Source organism: Nelumbo lutea, chromosome 3, assembly GCF_056320005.1.
Source record: "Nelumbo lutea isolate HS-2025 chromosome 3, American lotus-T2T, whole genome shotgun sequence".
Classification (NCBI taxonomy): Eukaryota; Viridiplantae; Streptophyta; class Magnoliopsida; order Proteales; family Nelumbonaceae; genus Nelumbo; species Nelumbo lutea.
In genome coordinates this window covers 41,463,116-41,482,672 of record NC_142686.1, presented here as the reverse complement: position 1 = coordinate 41,482,672, position 19,557 = coordinate 41,463,116, and the positions used below count along the sequence as shown (strand labels likewise).

The 19,557-nt window shown below is 35.3% G+C and overlaps 1 protein-coding gene across 5 annotated transcripts; it reads left to right on the top strand.

Moving 5' to 3' along the window:
- The first annotated feature begins 1,157 nt into the window (after positions 1–1,157).
- On the top strand, positions 1,158–19,091 carry LOC148864480 (uncharacterized). Of its 5 annotated transcripts, none has more exons than XM_088975146.1 (10): positions 1,158–1,335; positions 1,751–1,834; positions 8,818–8,979; positions 9,423–9,587; positions 9,683–9,788; positions 14,045–14,227; positions 15,152–15,317; positions 16,105–16,430; positions 17,053–17,145; positions 18,681–19,091. In XM_088975146.1, the coding sequence occupies exons 3-10, from the start codon at positions 8,965–8,967 to the stop codon at positions 18,743–18,745; spliced, it is 1,119 nt and encodes a 372-aa protein (XP_088831272.1). In that variant the 5' UTR covers positions 1,158–1,335; positions 1,751–1,834; positions 8,818–8,964; the 3' UTR covers positions 18,746–19,091. The 5 variants fall into 5 exon arrangements, with proteins under 5 accessions (XP_088831272.1, XP_088831273.1, XP_088831274.1 ...); XM_088975147.1 differs by having other exon boundaries at positions 1,163–1,257; XM_088975148.1 differs by lacking the exon at positions 1,158–1,335 and adding an exon at positions 1,360–1,637 and having other exon boundaries at positions 1,751–1,894.
- Positions 19,092–19,557: the final 466 nt, after the last annotated feature.

Here is a 19,557-nt window from a genome sequence, read left to right as displayed (position 1 = left end):
GCGGGTTGTAAATAGTTACCCACTTTAAAGTTTTTAGCTTTTACCACACCAAGGTCTATTGTATTGTCTTCAATTCAGTGTGAAAAGGAAGGGTATCTTACGCACAGCCACCTTGGGGAAAGTGACACTTACCCTCCCAACTTTGTTTTGAATTGGTATTTGCCCTCTTTTGAATTTGATTAATAATGGAAATGGGACGGGTTTGGAGCGGGACCATATTCTTTTACTTGTATCCTATCAGCGATAAAAATGAACTTTTATCTTTGATAATATATATATATATAAACATGGGCAGGGTGGGTGGGGAATTCACTCTTCATCCCTATCTCCATTAGGTTGGAAAGCGGAATACCTGACAAAGATAGAGAAAATTCCCATCCCTAGATTTCAATACTTTGGTCAATAAGGTCTTTTAATTAATTTTGTGAAATATTTTTAAAAGTTCAAACCATCCTTATGCCATTTTATGTGATGATTTGTCTTTTTGACTTTATTTTTCTAGCATCCTAACTCATTATAGTGGAGACTGGGTATCAAATCCCGCCTACATCAGGGTTGGAGTTTTGGGTTTGAAGGGTGAGCTATTCCATTGTGAAAGCAAGCAGTATCATGTCTTTCTTCTTGGGTTCGACTATGATATGGAAAATATATGATATCTGAAAAAAATCTGACCAATCAACTGGAATCATAAAATGTAGTAGCCAATTAGGTGTTATTTATCAAAATTCATGGGTGGGTTTTGATTGGTCAAATCTCTTCCAATACCATATCTTTTCTACATCATAGATTTCCCCTTTTCTAAATTTCTTTTTAACAAAATTCATCTTAAGAATTCTTGAAAATGATTGGTTGATCAATGTCTTACAACAATTTGTGCTATACAAGGATTATTTTTGTTATTTTGATATTTATTATTATCAGCTGAATCCGGATCTGCTCCTCACACTAGTCTCACAGCATGTTTCAACCATGGATGGAAACATCTCCCGTACTAATTTATTATTATTCATGGGAGATGTTCCCAAGGATAAGAATATAAGATGTGGTTGTGAGGTCGGAGTGAGGAGCGCTATGTAAGGAGTATATCCCAATTCTTGTCGCCTTACAAAATTTTAGATGAGAAATCTAATACTTTTATTAGAGAATTAGGGGCAAAATGCTGGAATTTAGACGTTTGAGGGAGTTTGTAAATATCAGGAGGTTAAGTGTTATCATCTCTAAATGCAGGGAGGATATCAGGAATTTACTTCACTGAAGGTAGTTATCGAAAAAAAATCACGGCATGTTAATGCCACTCACCGTGTCATTATTATCGTATTTTCACAGCAAATAAAGGTATAAAACCGAAGCAATGGTCTTGTTCGGTGAGATTTTTTTTCTTTCTTCAGCTTCCCTTCCACTCGGTCGCTTAATGAAATTTCAGGACACCTTGCAGCATCAATTGTTGTGCAAACCCTAGATTATGTTAACAGGATTTTGTTTACATATCTAAGCATTTTTAAGAGCAGTTTCAGCTTTACTGGCTTTTAAATTCGGACCACTTAATCTCCTATTTGCTTTGATCTAAATATCCTCTGGTTCATTGAGGATAAGCTCTTAAATTGTAATGCGGTAGTGGTTTAACGGAGGAAGAGTAGGTTAGCTTTGAAACTCGTTTTCTCCTGTAAATTTAAGACTCTTTGGTTTCCTGCTGGATTAGTGATTCTGTGCCGTGAAGCTTGATATGTATTTCTTCGTGTTTGTGGATTAGGAAACTCTAATGACTTAGGGTTTCGAATTCGTCGACACGAACTGCTATAGACGGTTTCCTGGAGATGTTAGAAGTTCGGTGGAGGTAAATGCTTGCTGGATCTTGTTTTGCTAAGTTTTGGAACGATTGAGCTAGTGGTACATGGTAATTTGTAGTATATATTCATTTCTAGATTTTCATTTCTTTTTTTAGTCTTTCTGACTTCGATTACTCGATGGCACATGAGAAAGTTTCCTCTGCCGTGCAATCTCGTCTCTGATGTTAGAGGCATTGAATGTGCGTAACACTGGTTAATTGTCAGGAATTTCTTTTCCTGGGAGAATATTCAGTTACTATTCTTACGGTTGGTTGGAAGCTTGAATCTTCAAAATTAGTATTTTTTGCTGCTTTGTTGTTTAACAATCAATGGCATGTTATTGCAGTTTGACAATTTTCCGTTGTTTTTTTTTTTTCACTTGCTTCCATGTTGCATATAGTGAAGAGCTTCCAAGTACTTACGGCATCTGTTCTTTTTATTTCTATAATTATTGTGGCATTGAATCTATACTAGAATTATGTTTTTAGTTGAGTTCTATGATTGTTTTGGTGCCAATACTCATTTTTGTATTTTGTCATATTGAACTTTCTATTTTATGCTTTTGTTTCCATGACTATTCTTGGAGGTTTCCCCTTGGGGTTGGGCCTTTTCTGCTAATTGCATTTATGAATGTTGTTTTGGCCAATGTTTTAAAACACAGAGGCATAACGCAAGGCATTCCACTACTTGGATGCATAAGGTGTAGTCCAGGCGTAAGCCTCCTTAGTAGAAGGGGGGTGAGGAGGAGGGAGGGGAGGAAGAAGAGGAAGGAGGATCTCATCTTTTGTTTTATTTATTTATTTTATGAAAGATGTCTTATATTAAGAAGTATGAAGATGTATGGCACTAGAGTACTATACCTAAAAGTGTTGTTTTCTGACATAGCTCAGTTTTCTGACCCTTTTTTCTGGCTAGGGAGCAATCTAAACAAGCTGTTTGACCTAGTAGTAAATTACCTAACCTCTCTAATAGTATACCTAAAAGTGCTAAACACAATGTTTTTCTACTTGCATAATATATGTATATGTATTATTATTGCATTGTTTATATATTAATGCTAATGTCATTTAATATATGTATACATATATTAGCCCATCCAACACTTGGAGAGGCATGAGCTGCGACCTCTTAACCCATCCAACACTAAAAAAGATTACAGCTGAGCCAAATACAAATGTAAATCACCTAACCTCTCTAATAGTATACTTAAAAGTGCTAAACACAATGTTTTCTACTTGCATAATATATGTATATATATTATTATTGCATTGTTTATATATTAATGCTAATGTCATTTAATATATGTATACATATATTAACCCATCCAACACTTGGAGAGGCACGAGCTGCGACCTCTTAACCCATCCAACACTAAAAAAGGTTACAGCTGAGCCAAATACAAATGTTCCCTCATTGCCCCTTGCTTGGCTAAACAGTCAGCCATAGCATTGGCAGATCTCCCTACCCATTGTATTCTAACATACAAGTTTCTCATCGAGCATTTGAATCTTTTAAGTTCATTTCTGAAGCACCAAACTGCAGTCTCTGGATTCTGTAACCGCCCACAACCACCTTAGAGTCACCTTCTATCAGTAGCTGCTCCCTCCTATCTGTACAGCAAACTGTACCCCTTGTAGTGCAGCTAGTAGTTCTGCTCTTGTGGAGTCCCCCTCACCTAATGGGCCTGAAAATAGAAAAGCCACAACACCACTTTCATTCTTTATAACCCCTCCCATCCCAGAAGGGCCTGGGTTGCCTAGGCTACTCCCATCAAAATTTGATTTCAAGAATCCTTCAGGTGGGGGTATCCTACTCATGTGCATCTTTATCTTCAATGAGGAACCACTTGCCACTTCTGCCCAATGCCTCCATAGGTCATTAAAATAAAACTGCTGAAATAACTCCAAAGATTTTAGCCACACTATAGCCCTGTACAGGATACATTCCTTCAAATATTGTTGTCTTCTCACCTTCTCTTGGAATATTCTAGCATTCCTTTCTTCCCACACTGTCCAAAGTAGTGCTGCTCTTGCAACCCTCCATATTATTCTTCTTCTTCGATGGCACCAAGCAAAGGTAGAAGGGTCAAAAAGTAAGCTTACATCTGCTGGCCTATTCCACCAGCATCCAAAAACCAAGAAGAGCCAATCCCACAAATCTGCTGTAACAGTAAAGGAAATTAGCAAATGGTTGCAGTCCTCACCATGGGATCTGCAAAGGGTACATCCAAGGTTCAAAGTATCGTTACGTATCGGCCGATACGTATCATTCTGAGACCCTTCTAATACGCCCCTATAGTGGGTGTATCGGGGGTCTGATCGGTTCAGGGGATGGACGAGTCCTAAACCGGCTCCCCTGAACCAGCTTTGAAAAAAGTAAAAAGTAAAAAAACAAGTACCGAAACGCCCGATATGCCCCTACCGGCGCATCGAGCTATCAATATTTTGAACCTTGGGTACACCAATTGGGTGAGATGCGGAAATAGGGCCTTCTCCTTTGTAAATTATCCAAGGTGTTTACTTTCCCATAAAACACTTCCCAACAGAAAGCCAAGATCTTAGGGGGAACAGGTTTGCACCAGACCTCTTTAAAAGGGAAAGGAGGTGCAGACAATGGATGACAAAGGGTCTATCTATCTATCTATCTATCTATTAGCATGTCTCTCCCTTGAGAGACATATTAGCATATTAGCATCTCTCCCTTGAGAGAAGCTATTTCTCTATTTTCTCCATTTTTTGTATTTTCCTATTTTCTTTTGTTTTAAAAATATAAAAAAGTAATCATTGTCTATTTTGATTAGACCAATAAAGTTGTACACTATTATTGATGGCCTTTGGGTTTTCGAAGGCCTCTTATTTAAGTGCATGTTATTATTATTAAAAGAGACATTTGAGAGAGAGAAAGAGGGAGGGAGGGAATAGTAATACAACATAATAAAGTAAAACATTAATAAGTCAAAGAATATAAATAGGTTGAGGTTAAACAATCAAACATGAAATAACAAAAATAAAAGTATTATTTTAAAAATTATTAATTTAAAAACCCACCAAACTTCCACTTAAAACTAATAAATATTAACAAAACTTAGTAAAAATTAAAAACATTTCAATTCCACTTAAATATCAAACTTAATAAACACTAATAAAAAAACAAGAAATTTAAATACAAAAAATATTATTTGGAAGTTTTAATAATATTAAGATTTAAACATGGGTTTGATATATTGCAAATAAAACCTGTGTTCTAATGTTGTATTTTGTTTTGTTTATTATTTTTATTTTATTGATAACTTTGTATTAATTCATTTTTAATTAATTAATTAATTAATTAATAATATTGTTAAAGTTAATAATTTTTATGAGTTGAGACCTTTATTGTGCATAGTGCCCATACTACACAAGAAACTTATATAAAATAGAGGACCCATTAAAATGATATAAAAATAAAAAAATAATGAAAATTTAAAATGTAAAACCCGTTTATCACTCAGACAAAGAAGACAAGCTAAACGGGTTTGTGTTGACCTATTTTTGAAAATGGTTCTAGTTCGTCTAGAAACCTGTAACATGTGATACACGACGTATACAAATAGTAATAATGATTGTAATTTATATAATAAAAATATAAAATAATAATACTAATATTATAATACTTCTACTACGACTAATAATATAATAATAATAATAATAATAATTTGAAACCTAATTACTATAATTAATAAAAATTACTAAAGTTAATAAAAATATTAAAATTTGGCAAGTTTTTATCTAGCAAGTGGCAACTACTAAAAGTTAAGAAATTAATAAAAATTAGTAGTTCATAAATTAAAAAACTAAAATATTTAATAAAATAAACCATTTGCATTCCATATAAAAAATAATTAAAATGTCGTGAGACTCCTTCCACTTAGGGATGATCATTTATAACTTAGCCCAACCTTGGGCTCAAGCAAACATTTTCTTCTAAGCTAGGTCTAGCTCAGAACCACACCAAACCCACACATAATGTGGGCAGTAGGGCTGTAAAATTAATAAAAATTTTACTAAAGTTAATAAAAGTATTAAATTTTAGCAACTTTTGTCTAGCAACTATTAAAAATTAAGAAATTAATAAAAATTAGTATTGATAGGATAATTAAAATTAATAATAAAAAGTAGCAAATTGTTTATAACTTAGTCTAACCCGATTTGATCTATAAATGTCCATGCTCAAGTAACTATTTTCTTTTGAGTTAGGTCTAGCCCACACATAATGTGGGTAGTAGGGCTGTAAATGGATCAGGTTCAAATCAAATCCAACGACATCCACACAACATCGATTATGAAATTTCTAGCATCTTATTATTATTATGTTAAATTTTGAATTTTAAAGCATAAATGCATATATGTATAACTACACATAATATCTTTGTGTATACAATAATTATACTACATATACAAAATAGTAATATTTTATTAGACATGGATTTTAATCAAATTGGATGGGGTTAAATCCACATCCAATCGAATTATTAACCAGATGCAAGTTCTAACATCCAAATCTACGATAATCGAATTCGAAGTCTAATTGGGTATCGAACTTTCGGAGTCTAATGATGGCCCTAGCGGATATGGCCCAAGCTAAGAAACCCCTAATAAGCTCAACTTGGAAGTTATATGCATATATGGTAAATATTATTATATAATATTTAGATAACAAATTTTATATTAATATGTATAGAAACGTTATATATATATATATATATATATATATATATAGCAGACTAGAATTAGATAAAAATTTTAATTTGTAAAAAACCATAGTTTTATAATTAACACGGGCAAGCCTGTAGGCCCAGTCAAATATTATTACACTTAAAGGTGTGGGATGGGCTAGGCCATGCAACCTAAAAAACTGCTAATCCACTATCAAAATTTTCATTGGGCTACACAATGGGGGTAGCCCATCCTTCATAGCTCCTCTAGCTTCAATATTATCTAAAAATAGTTAACCCCCCCCCCCCCCTAAATAATGCATGCATTGGTTGCACTCGGTTTGGTTCAAACTACTGTAACATAAATTTCTATTTTTAATTGTCTATTCTCTTCTAAAAATCCTTCAAATGATGTTCAAAATAGATGATTTTATGCATATTATGTAATTATTACTTATTACCTATTTTATAATCTTGGACAATACTCAAATTTCAATGAAATCTTGAATTTTTGTCGAAAACTTTTTAGAGAGAAATTTGGTGCTTTTGATTTCATTCTCTTGTAGTGAAATCAAAATTTCATGAAATTTCACCTAAACTAAAAACCATGTACCAAGCTGCAGAATGCAGGCCTTCTTAACCTTTTACATATACATCTCCCTTATCATAAACAAAGCATCAAGCCTTGCACATGCTTTACATGTCCACGGCCTAGCTAGTCCAAATAAAAATGAGAAATACCTAGAGAAGGAGTTTTGATGGTAACAATAGGTTAATTTGGATGTGGCACTCACAAGTGGAGGATTGAATGCAGAACCACCATCTTGGATGCTATCAAAGCTTTCGGAATTTGGTTCTTTCCTAGGAGTGCCACTGAAAGGGATGGAGGAGGAAACAATAACTTTTCTGGTGGAGGTGGAGAGGAGAACACTAGAGGAGAAGGGTAAAAAGGGAAGGAGGACTTAAGAGAAAACTCTTTAGGCTAGCATGGGACTTAAATGAAAATGTAGGGGTAGCGACAAAGGATGGTAAGGAGGGAAGGAGAGGAAGAAGCTCCCCCTGATTAAGGGAGGAGGTGCTAGTTGTACATTACTAGAGGGACCAACCATGAAAATAGTCTCATGGAATAATTGCGATCTGAATTCAGGCCATAGGAGAATGGTGACCAGTTCTCATGTGAAGACATAGATATTCTCTGTTTGCAAGAAATCAGGATAGAACTAGTGGGAGCTCAAATTATCAGAAGCATTTGGGAAGATCATAGCTGCGATTGGGTAACATTGTAATTGGTCAAATAAATTGGGTAACATTGTTGGATAAAGGCACATCTGGGGGCTTCGTAGTGATATGGGACAAAGACACAATAGAGGTCAAGGGCCCAGAAATGGGGCAATTTTTTATTTCAATATGGTGTAGCTCACTAAAGGATGGTTGGGAGTTTGTTCTCACCTCAATGTATGATCCAAATGAGAACAAACTGAGGGAAGGCAGAACTTGATGGTATTAAAGATGGGACAAACCCTAGGTTGTAGGGGGAGATCTCAACAATATTAACTTTGCTCATGAAAAGAAATGGTGGGATCCAAATCGAATGGGGGAATTAGAGGCTTGCTGAATTTATGGAAAGATGGGAGTTGGTGGACTTGCCTTTGCTGGATGCTAAATATACATGTTCAAACAATCAAGATGAAGCAACTTTGGTGAAACTGGATTGTAACACTTTCTTCAAGTAAGATTCAAATAAAAACAAGAACTCTAGTTTCACTTCCATATCCATTGATACCCTTCTAATAATATGTTAATAGATTTCTTTTGATAAAAAAAATTGTTAATAGATTTCCAAATCTAAGATCTTGGTCTTGTTTGATAGTTCACTCAAAAAAAATCGCTAGATATATCAAAATAAAAAAAAAAAAGAAGTTTTGATCTATGAAAAATAGCCCTAAAGAAAAGTTTGGCATTTCCAGCTTAAGGTCGAAGAAAACTTTGTGGATATCTTGCTAAAAACATTACAACTTAAAACTTAACTAAAACTAAAAAGTAACAATATTCGCAATGCCCTTAAATCCTGACAAATTAGAGATTTCTTATTCTTTCAAATGAATGAGTGAAGTTGGGATTTAAAGTAACTGACACTCATCTTGGCCTCCTAGAGAGAATTGGTTTCACTGGTAGGGCCCAATAGAGTACTTATCTTGGTCTCCTGGAGAGATACCTTTTCTTATTCCTAAGCTACATAGCCTGCATAAATCGTTTTTTTTTAGTTTTTGTGCGTCCTTAATATCTCTCTCCTTCCAGGTGAAGTGTTATGAACTTATCAGCATTGTAAAGCTTGATTAGGAAGGATAAGCTTTGATCTCATCAACCTTAGAATTGCCAACAAATTAATTGGATGCCAATCTAAATTGGGGATAGGGGATGCAGTCAAGCATGCTGTAAACTGAAATGAAGACCACACAGGTAATATTATATTTTTCTATTATTTTTTATGTTAATCAATTTAAACTTCTTTCTATGTTTGCATGCATGCATTTTTATCTATCATCAACAATGACTTGGCTTGCCTAAATCATAAGAGACTCGGTGAATGGACCAGCTGCTGATTAATGATCCCAAATCAGATAGATGTTGATACTGATAATTTGCTACTTGCCAATTGCATTTTCTCAACTTACAGATAATTGTGTATAGACAAAGTTCAAGACAGTATCCAGTCCACCACTCCCAAGGTCCCGGGTAGTGGGGACCAATTAACTTATGGCCATTGGTGCAGCTCAGATTGCCCTTAAACCTTTTAAGTTACAACTTTTCTAACTTGGTGTCTTTTTTATAGAATTTCATTCTAATTTGTCTTGCTTTATTGCATTTTCGGCATGCCACTAAATTGAAGAGAACTCCTTCAGGATTCACAGAGCACACCAGAAATACAATCCTCAACACAGGTGTCACATGAATCACAAAGTGACCAACCAAACAACACGACAGCTGAGGCTCCTGTAGCAGACTCGGGTTCAATATCTGTCTCAAGTAATGATAGCAGAAAGGTTTCTCGTGAGGATATTGAACTTGTAAGAAATTCTATATGTTCCTTGTTTTCAAAAGGATTTTCAATTAATTCTAGATTTCTAGTTTTAACATCTGTTGCATTGATTTGTTGTTGCAGGTCCAGAATTTGATTGAACGCTGTCTACAGTTGTATATGAATAAAGATGAGGTGGTAAAAACTCTCTTAAATCGAGCAAGAATAGAGCCTGGATTTACAACTCTGGGTAAGTCCATATAATTCTAATTAGTTTTCCAATAAACTGTTTGGTAGTATGAGTTAAGTTCTGTTGTTTTCTTAACACATAAATAAATTTACTAGATCTTTTATTATCAATAGAAAAAGGGAAAAACACTGATCTTTATTTCTTGGCATTCCATTTCCATTGTCTTTTTCCTCTGCCCTATTTTTTGGAAAAGGTAAGGTAATTTTATTAGGAAAATTGAAGATACAAACAGAAACCTGCCATGGATAGGAAAGTACTCCAAATTAGCTTCCCTTTTTTCTTCAGGTTTCTGATTTTCTAGCTGCAGAGCAAATCCTTCACAAATTTTGGCATGACCCAACAAATCCCCACAGCCTTTAAGAAATGGTCCCACACCTGGGCAGCAACCGGACAGTGAATGTGAAGATGATCAGTAGTTTCTGGATGTGACTCACAAAGAGCACAAGAGTTATCAGAAATCTGCAAGCCTCTTCTTTCTAGGTTGGTTCTGGACAGGCATTTATTTAGAGCCATAGTCCAGCCTAGGAAGTTTACTTTTGAGGGACCGATTGAGTTCCAAAATCCAAATCTGCTTAGATGGAAGAATCCTCACTCCCCACTGCAGATCTGCTACTTAGCATTCCAGCCATTGATTTTATTGAGAAGCTACCCTCTTTAGACCAACTCCATGTCCACTGATCGTCCTGACTGCAGTTGATACTCTGATGTTTCCAACAATCTCATAACTTCGTCCAATTCCCAATCAAAAAGACTTCTTCTGAACTGTGGAGCCCAGGTCACCTCATTATCCGAGGAGGTGTAAGAGTCAGCAATCAAAGCATTCTGATTGGTGGTTCACTGATAAAGAAGAGGAAAAACTTCAGCCAAAGGGTTTTCCAAGCACCAAGGATCTTTCCAGAATCTGATTCTATCTCCTCTGCCTACTTTGAAACTTAAGCACTCTCTAAACATGGGAAAGCATTTCATTATGCCTTTCAAAGAACAACCCCAATTAGGACGTGGATCTCTCGATCTCCAATTTCCCCACTCTACCCCAAACTTGGCAGCAATCAGGTTTCTCCACCAAGCTCGTCTTTCTAAGGCAAGTCTCCATATCCATTTACTAAGAAGAGCCAAATTAGTCACCTTAATTTTCCTTAAACCCAGTCCCCCCTTCTTCCATAGGAAGACAGATTTGCTCCCAGTTGACAAGATGAATCTTCTTACCTCTCCACAAGAAATTCCTTTGAAGAGTCTCCAATCTCTTTGCCACCTTTGCTGGGATAGGGAAGAGGGAAAGGAAGTAGGAAGATTTGAAAGGTTACTTTTTAAAAGGATTACTCTTCCTCCAAAAGAAAGATATTTTGCCTTCCAAGAGGAAAGTTTTTTCTCCAATATTTCAATTACTAGATCCCAGATAGCTGAAGAGCATTTTGCTCCCAAGGGCAGCCCCAAGTATTTCACAGGTAGAGGCTCCATCCGACAAGTCATCACTGTCACAATCCTCCAAATTAGGAACTTGACCGACTGGGATAATTTGGCTCTTATTGAGGTTGACTTTCAGACCGGTCACTACTTCAAACCAGCTGAGAATCCCTAGTAAGTTTTCCAACTACTCCGGGGATGCATCTATGAAGGATAAGGTGTCGTCAGCAAATTGGAGGATGTTGCCTTTTTCCTCCCCTAGGGAAATTGCAAACCCTTCCCACAAACCAGATTCAGCCACCCTTAGACTGAAGAGAGATAGGATATCAGCTATACAAATAAAAAGCGGAGACAAAGGATCTCCTTTCATAAGTCCTCTGGAGCTCTCAAAGAAACCTGCTGATTGGCCATTTATCAGAATGGAGAACTTTGGGGAAGAAACACAGACTTTTCATCCAATTCCTCCATTTTTGTCCAAAATTCATTTTTTCCAACACGGAATCTAGGCATCTCCAGTTTACATGGTCATAAGCTTTTTCTGTATCCAGTTTGCACACCAAACCTGGGATCCCCTCCCTCCTCTGCCCATTCTTTTTGATTCAGACCACAACTGCTGGAACAGCTTTGCTCGTGAGACTTAATTATTTTGCTATATTTATTCATGAAATACTTAATTGTATTTTATTTATATTATATGAAACAATTGTTTCCATGTACCATGCTTGAGAATTAGTATGGGTGAGTACCCACCCCCTGTATAGAGTGAATAATGTGAAATACCCACCTAGGGATTAACAGGTTGGTTATTGAAGGGGATTCAAAAGTTGTTGTAAACTGGCTAAAAAAAGAGGAATGATCAATCTGGAGATTAAGAAATGAGTTCAGGCGCTTTAAGCAGGCTTCTAAAGATATGGAAATTCACATAAGATGGATTAGGAGATCAGCTAATAGCATAGCTGATGGTCTGTCTATCTAAGCAAGGAGTCCAAAGGCAAGCTATGCTCTGGGCTATATTATAGCTAGTGGGACATCCTTTGGGTCCTCTGGGCTTGTCTGTAACTAATGAATTTTTTTGCTGTGTTAAGCTTGGGTCTGCATTGTTAAATTTATGTGGACTTTTTGTCTACCCACAACTTGTTGTACACATTCTGTTAATTTAATGAATCTTTTCTGAATTGCTGATAAAAAAAAAAAAAAACCACCTAGGAGCAAGGTTCAAAGTATCGGAAACACCAAGTGTATCGGAAAGGCAATTTTAAGAGACGTATCGGGATACACTTTGGATATGCATGCGTATCAGAGAAAAATTAAGATACACATAAATACACTTGGAAATACTATAAATACTTTAATAAATCATAAAATTACATCAATAACACTAAATATAAGACCTCAATGAGGTGTATATACGATAAATTAATATATTTTAATGGTTTTATGAAGAAATATATTGTAATTAATTATAATTTCATTAAAAATCCTATGCTTAACTATAATTTATAAATTATAATTCTTAAATTTTAATGTTTTATGGGATGGGAAAAACCCAACTCTCCTATCCAACCATAAAACATGCACTAGCACAACTTCTAAGTGAAAATATAATCAATAATTATTTATTATCTATTTCCAAAAATTATAAAAAATGAATAAACATTATATAATATATTCAAAAAATAGTTATTAAAGAAGAAATTTCAATTGCTTTGTGGATATGATAGATCATCCATAGAATTATAATTTATTCAATCATTATGATCAAATGATAAAATATAATTATTTAATTTTTAATTTTTAATTATAAAAATACAAAAATAAAAAAAAAATAAATCATTAAATAAGAAATTTCAATTGGTCTGTGGATATGATAAATATCTATAGAATTATTATTTATTTTTTAAATCTAAAAATATAAAAAATCAAAAAAATACTAAAGAAGAAATTTCAATTGCTCCATGGATATGATAGATAAATTCATAGATCTAAAACATATTTAGTCTTTATAGGAGAGAAAAATTACATTTTCAAATTTTTTATTAATTTGTATTTTCCCTAAATATCTTCATGAATTTTTCATAAATTTATTAATAACACAAAAAAATATGATTTTGAATGTAAGAAATGTAGATCAACATAAATTTAAACATTCAAGAAAAAAAAAGAAATCACAAGATATTATAAAAATTTGAAAAAACATATCTATTTTTGCCATATTTTTTCAAAATTTCAAAAAATTTCAAAAAAAAGTTAATGATTCACACTTATTTTTTTGCAATTTTTTGCAAATTTAGCACTCTAGGAACGAGGTTTGGAGTTTTAGAGTCATTTGGGGGTGAAAGAAGGCTTATTTCAGGGAAAATAAGCTTGCTTTTCCCCTTTTTTTTTTCAGTTTTTGGCCGTATCTTTTTCGTCGATACATTACTGATATGCCCCGGTACACTCATGATACACCTTGATATGCCCCCGATACAGGTCCGGTACGCATGAAAAAAAGACGAGACGTCCGATTTCCATGCGTATCCTGTATCTGCTTTTCAAAGATATGATACGATACGATACACCCCATGTCAGGCGTATCGTATCAAAATTTTAAACCTTGCCTAGGGATAAAAATATTGTTTCCATGTCCCACTGTTTCCATTGGCACCAAATGCATTACAGATTTGGATTGTAGCATTATTATTGTTTCAATGCATCTGACAAGGATATGTATATCCATTTGAAACTATGATCCTAGCCACCATCTATCTTCTTCAGCTGAACCTTTTTTATTGATTCTTCAGTCAACTCTTTTTTGTGCAGGCTGGCCTAATGTCTCTCTCTTTTTCTCTTTTGGATTCTTGTTAATTCAGTATGGCAGAAACTGGAAGAAGAAAATGCAGACTTTTTCAGGGCATATTATGTAAGACTAAAGCTGAAAAAACAGATCATCTTATTCAATCATTTACTTGACCATCAATACCACTTGATAAAGTATCCTGCACCTCCAAAGGTTCCGCTTGCTCCAATACAAAATGGAATCCACCCCATGCCTGGTAAATTCTCACTTCAAATCTTTCAGTATATTCTGATCAGAAAGGTGAAGGCACTGCAATAACCTTTGTATTTCAATAGATGAACAATCCCCCTCGCTTTTTGATCAGTAACTATCAAATGTATTTAAAATAAGAAAAATACATTCTTGTAGTAGTGGTTACCTGAAGCTATCTACCTATCTAAGGGGATAAAAATACTCCTACAATCCCCCTCCCTTAGATAGGTAGATAGCTCCATGGGTCACCGAACCCCAGAACATCTGATTTTGCCAATCCATCTGCTAGAGCTTCATGACTTCATCAAGTCCCCAAACTCCCTAACCTATGAGTCTATGTACCCTCCTGATATGAACAACCTTCCCGAAATGTCCAAAGTTGCATAAAATCAACCAGATTACAAGTGTGTTTAACAAAATTCACTAAATTAAACTTAAAGCTGCAAATTGACAGAATTCAGGCTTGGCTTTACCTACATTTAAAAAACATGACTTTCCAATTTAATGATCTCTTGTTTTAATCATCCGATGCTGTTGTGTCAATCTAGTTCCTATTTCTTTTGACAATTTCAATGGAGCATCATTTGTGCATTGTTAAACTTTATGGTTCAATCCTTAATTTAACAATGTTCATATGCCAATGCTTGTGATAAAAACTATTGCCCAGAGTCATGGTCCACTTGTCTAAATTAGTTGGGTTCATGTTTAGTTTCTGATTTTATAATGTTTTATCATGCTTCCTGAGAAACAGAAAGAATCTTCTGTTTGTCATCATATAAAAGTCAGGATAGCTAGTTTAATTCTCTACATCCTTTTCTTGGAAAAAGTTTCTAGGTTTCAAGTTTATAACTACATTCAGTCCTGTAATATGTTAGGAGCTAGATCGCTGTTATCATTCTTATTCAATGCCACCTCCTTTTCAGTGCAGTTAACAATTTACCAATGGGCTACCCCGTCCTGCAGCAGCCCCCAATTCCAGCTCCAGGTCAGCCCCATATTGATTCCATGGCCTGCGGCATATCAAGCTGTCATGTGGTAAATGGAGTCCCAGCACCAGGAAGTTTTCATCCCATTCGGGTTAATTCTGGGAATGAGTAAGAACATTTTTTATCTCAAGCTTGTTGTTCCTTGGTACCTAGTTGCTCAGTTCCCCATGTGAATCCTATGGTTGAGGCAGATCAAGCAAGTGAGCAACGTCTAATCAGCTTCCCTGTTGAAGCATTAGTTTTCAAATTTGTCATATCTATGATTATGTTCCATGTTTATGTCTCCGGTACTCTTCTTATGAAATGCTGATTACATGGTTACATGTGTACCTTCCTCTCTTAGATGATTTTTTTTTTTTTTTGTTTTGCTGAAAATAACTGCATAAAAGAATTTACTTTATCAAAATTAAGGTAAAAACTGTATGAAGAGGAACCTGAACTTTGCACCCTATTGAGTCAGAAATAGAGCCAATTGGATAGGATGTTAAAATGATCTTGTTTTAGACATGTTCCCAAGTTTCCATGTCAGTATTTGATCTGATACTTTTCAGGGGATTCAGTTCTAAGCCTTGGAATCTGTGCCTATTGGTCAACACAAAGTGTAGATAAATTAGTACAAACAGGTTTAAATGATTGTTCCTATCAGTAAACCTGATAATTTCTGTCGGAGAATGTTTGAGAACCCTAGCATATTTCTGTCTTTATAAATTGTTCTATTATGTGTATACTTTTTGTCTTGTCAAAGAGTTACTCTTTTACAAGTCCAACCTTGAATGTGAATACAGTATGGAATGTATGGTGTGAGGTGCCCTGATAATGTTTGATCTACTGGTTTGTCCATGCATTTGGTTTTTCTTGCAAGAAGCTTTGTTAATGCAATTGCTTGTCTTTGCAGTACCATAATGGACAACAACACATCTGATGTGGCACCAGTTATACCCCCAAGCAGTGCCATGTCATCCATGACAGAGATGGCTGTGAGTCCTACATCAGTGGCTTCTAGTGGTCACTTTCCATTTACTCCATCAGAGATATCAGGTATTGGTGTTGACACATCAGCACTAGACACAGCTTTTACATCAGATGTAACAACTTCAGTAGGTATGCAACTAGGAGCAGATAGTGGCTCTGGAAATTTGAGGGACTCCCTTAGATCATTGGCTCAGATCCCTTGGAATTTCAGCCTCTCAGATCTTACAGCCGACTTGTCAAACTTGGGAGGTAATCTTGTCATTTTTCAAGTTAAAACCATATTTGAGTGTGCAGTTTTGTTGTTGCAGCCACTGAAAACTATGATACTTCAGATAATTGATATACAGTGACCTTGTTTCTTTGATCAATCCTCCTCCCCACCAAAAATAAATAAATAGAAATTTTGAAATTAAAGTGTGGTAAATCCCTATATTTTTTTGGAGTATGGTTTATAAAATGTTGTTAATTATTTTTTAATAATATATGCATATATATGCATTTTCAACATTGACTATTATTATGTGACATATAAAGAAACTGAGTAAATGCTTGATAATAATAATAATAATAATAATAATAATAATAATAATAATAATAATAATAATAATTTTAAGTTTTGTGAAAGGTAAAAAAGAGTTCTTTCAAAAAAGACTAAGTATCAATTGAGAAGGCTAAAATTCTAGAACCACAGTTTAATACATTGGCAGTCATTATAATATATTTTTTAGCTGTTGCTCAATTACTGAAATGCAGACAAAGCTAAATGAAAGTAGAACTGAAAACCAGAATACATGTAATTACTCTATACAGATAAATATTACTTTTACTAGAAAATGTTAACTTTCTGAACATATTTTCAAACTTTTCACAGATCTTGGAGCCCTTGGTAATTATCCCAGTTCCCCCTTCTTGCATTCTGATTCAGATAATATTCTGCTCGATTCCCCAGAGCAAGATGATATAGGTATGAAAAATGAATTTCCTTTGTTTTTCTTATGTTTCATTTCATAAATTCAGTTGACGCATTTTATTTGTTTGTTAATCTTCTTCCATTGTCTGAGAATACTGAACCCATTTGCTACATGTAAATTACCTGCTCAAGGACATGATGCAGAAGAATGTAAGGGTGCAACTTAGGTCAGGTTGGGTTGGGAATTTGTTAAATTTTCAATGGGCTAGAACCCTAACCCAAGTCCAACGTAGTTGAAAAGTCAAGTCAGGCAACCCAACTTGCAGCCCTAGAAGAATGCCTAGAGTATTGAAATCTGCTATCTAATGGGTTTCATTTAGATCCATGAAGAGATAACTAGTTTGCAGTCAGCTATCCAGATCCAAATAAGTGGTGTGATGGTTTGAATTGTTTGGTGTGGGTCCAACCTATATGAGGGGCCCACCCCACCTTTTCATGCTCCCAAAAAGGAGTTGTATTGTGTAAGCCAAAAAGGCTTCCACCTTTTTGGTTTTAGCCAACATTCATAACCACCGAAGTGGAGAGTGAGAAAGAAGAGAAAGAACCAAGGGTTTTTCTAGGGTTTTGAGTTTTGTGAAGAAGAGAAGAAAGAGCTGGTTTCTATTCCATTCAAGGCCAAGTTTGGATGTGTTTTCAAGCCCATTCTTGATGTGATTAAGTTCTGTTCAAGGAGTCAAGAATCTCACTCCAGTTCAGATTGGTTGCCTCTTCTTTTCTTCTCAGTTTCATATTTACAGGAACTTGGTGAGATCTAAACCTTTGTTTTTGTTGAATCCACCTTACACTTGGTGACTTGTGAGCCAAGGATTATTTCCTTGATGTCTATAAACCTCTAGTTGCTACTAGAGAGGACTGTTGTACCCATTAATTTCTGAATTAGTGGAAGACTTTTGCGGACCATAGGTCCCATTGTTTTTCCCCAATTTGGGGGTTTTCCACATAAAAATTCTGGTGTGCTATTTGTATTTTCTGTTACTTGGTTGAATTGTTTATCTGCTGTCATTGATGTTGACAAACCCATTTTAACACACAAACTTAGAGGAAAGTTTCTTGCTGTCCTGGGATTGCTTTTCACACTCATTTTTGCTACTGTAGTGCATCTTCCCCAACACAAATTTTCTGAATATAATGATTTTGATCAAGAGATCTCCTATTTCCTGATAACTGACCCATTTGGGACCCATTGACTGGCAAGTGCAATCCTGAATGTCAACCGTGTGTGCTTGCAATATGACAACCCATATTTGGTATTGGCAAAACTATATTAATTCATTATGATTGAAGACTGACTGAACTTTGTTTAGAAGAGTCAATTAGCTTACATTTTATACAAGGAACCTTTTTTTTTTTCATTTTCATTGTGCATTTAAGAAAATTGGCCAAGAAGGCTTCATGGACAGCTGGGTACAGACCACAAAGGATGAATTTCAAAATGCTTTTTATTTATTTCCAAACTTTAGAATGTGTACTAGTCTTTTTTCTTGAATATCTTAAAAATTTGCTCGCTAATAGTTTGACCTTGATTTCAGTTGAGGAGTTTTTTGTTGATTCCGTTCCTGGGCCATGCTCTCAGTCCGATGAAGAGAAATCATAAAGAACTAAAGGTGAGATGTTCCCCTTCTTCATTTTCCTCTCAAGTCCTTTGACAAAGCATGTCTGTAAAAGCAAAATCCTGGTCCATTAAAGCGAAAGAGTTGGAAGAGGTTAAAGAATTCAATCTTCATTGTAGTTGACTGCACCTAAGTACATTTGAGCAGTACACTAGCAGGTCGATAGGATACATGGTCATATTACTATTAGACTTTTAGCGGAGATCTAAGAATATTAGAAGTTGAATCTGTTCGCTGCATGTTAAGAAAGCCATGACCCATTCCTGAAATTTGCTGGGAATACAACTTAAAGAGTTAACAGTGAGTACTGAGATAACCTATTTTAAATAATCAGCATGACCCTGCTGTCTTAAGCTTGTTGCAGTTTAAACTGAATATTTATATTAGTAGGAAACCAATGTTTTAAAACCTGGACGATGGCAGACCCACTTTCCTTTCCAGGTGATGGCTCACTGGTCTGACCATCTGGGTTGGTGGGTGAATTCATGCCATTAAAAGATGAAGCAGGGGGTCATTGGCGAACGATCAATTGATCGAGAGAGGGGAGAAACTAAGTGGGGGATTGGGAAAAGAGGTAGCAGCTTAGAGAGAGAGGGGTTACCAGTACTGCTGCAATAACATCTACAGTTTGTGCCGCCGCTGTCACCTATATCCTTAAGAGCGAAGAGGGTTAGAGAGAAAGATCAAACGACTAGGGATATGATAGGAATTTTAAGACACCCAGAGAAGAATAAAATCCAGAAAGCTTAGAGCTAGAGGAAGTACCATATGGTCAAAGATGGCTTTTACTTTGATC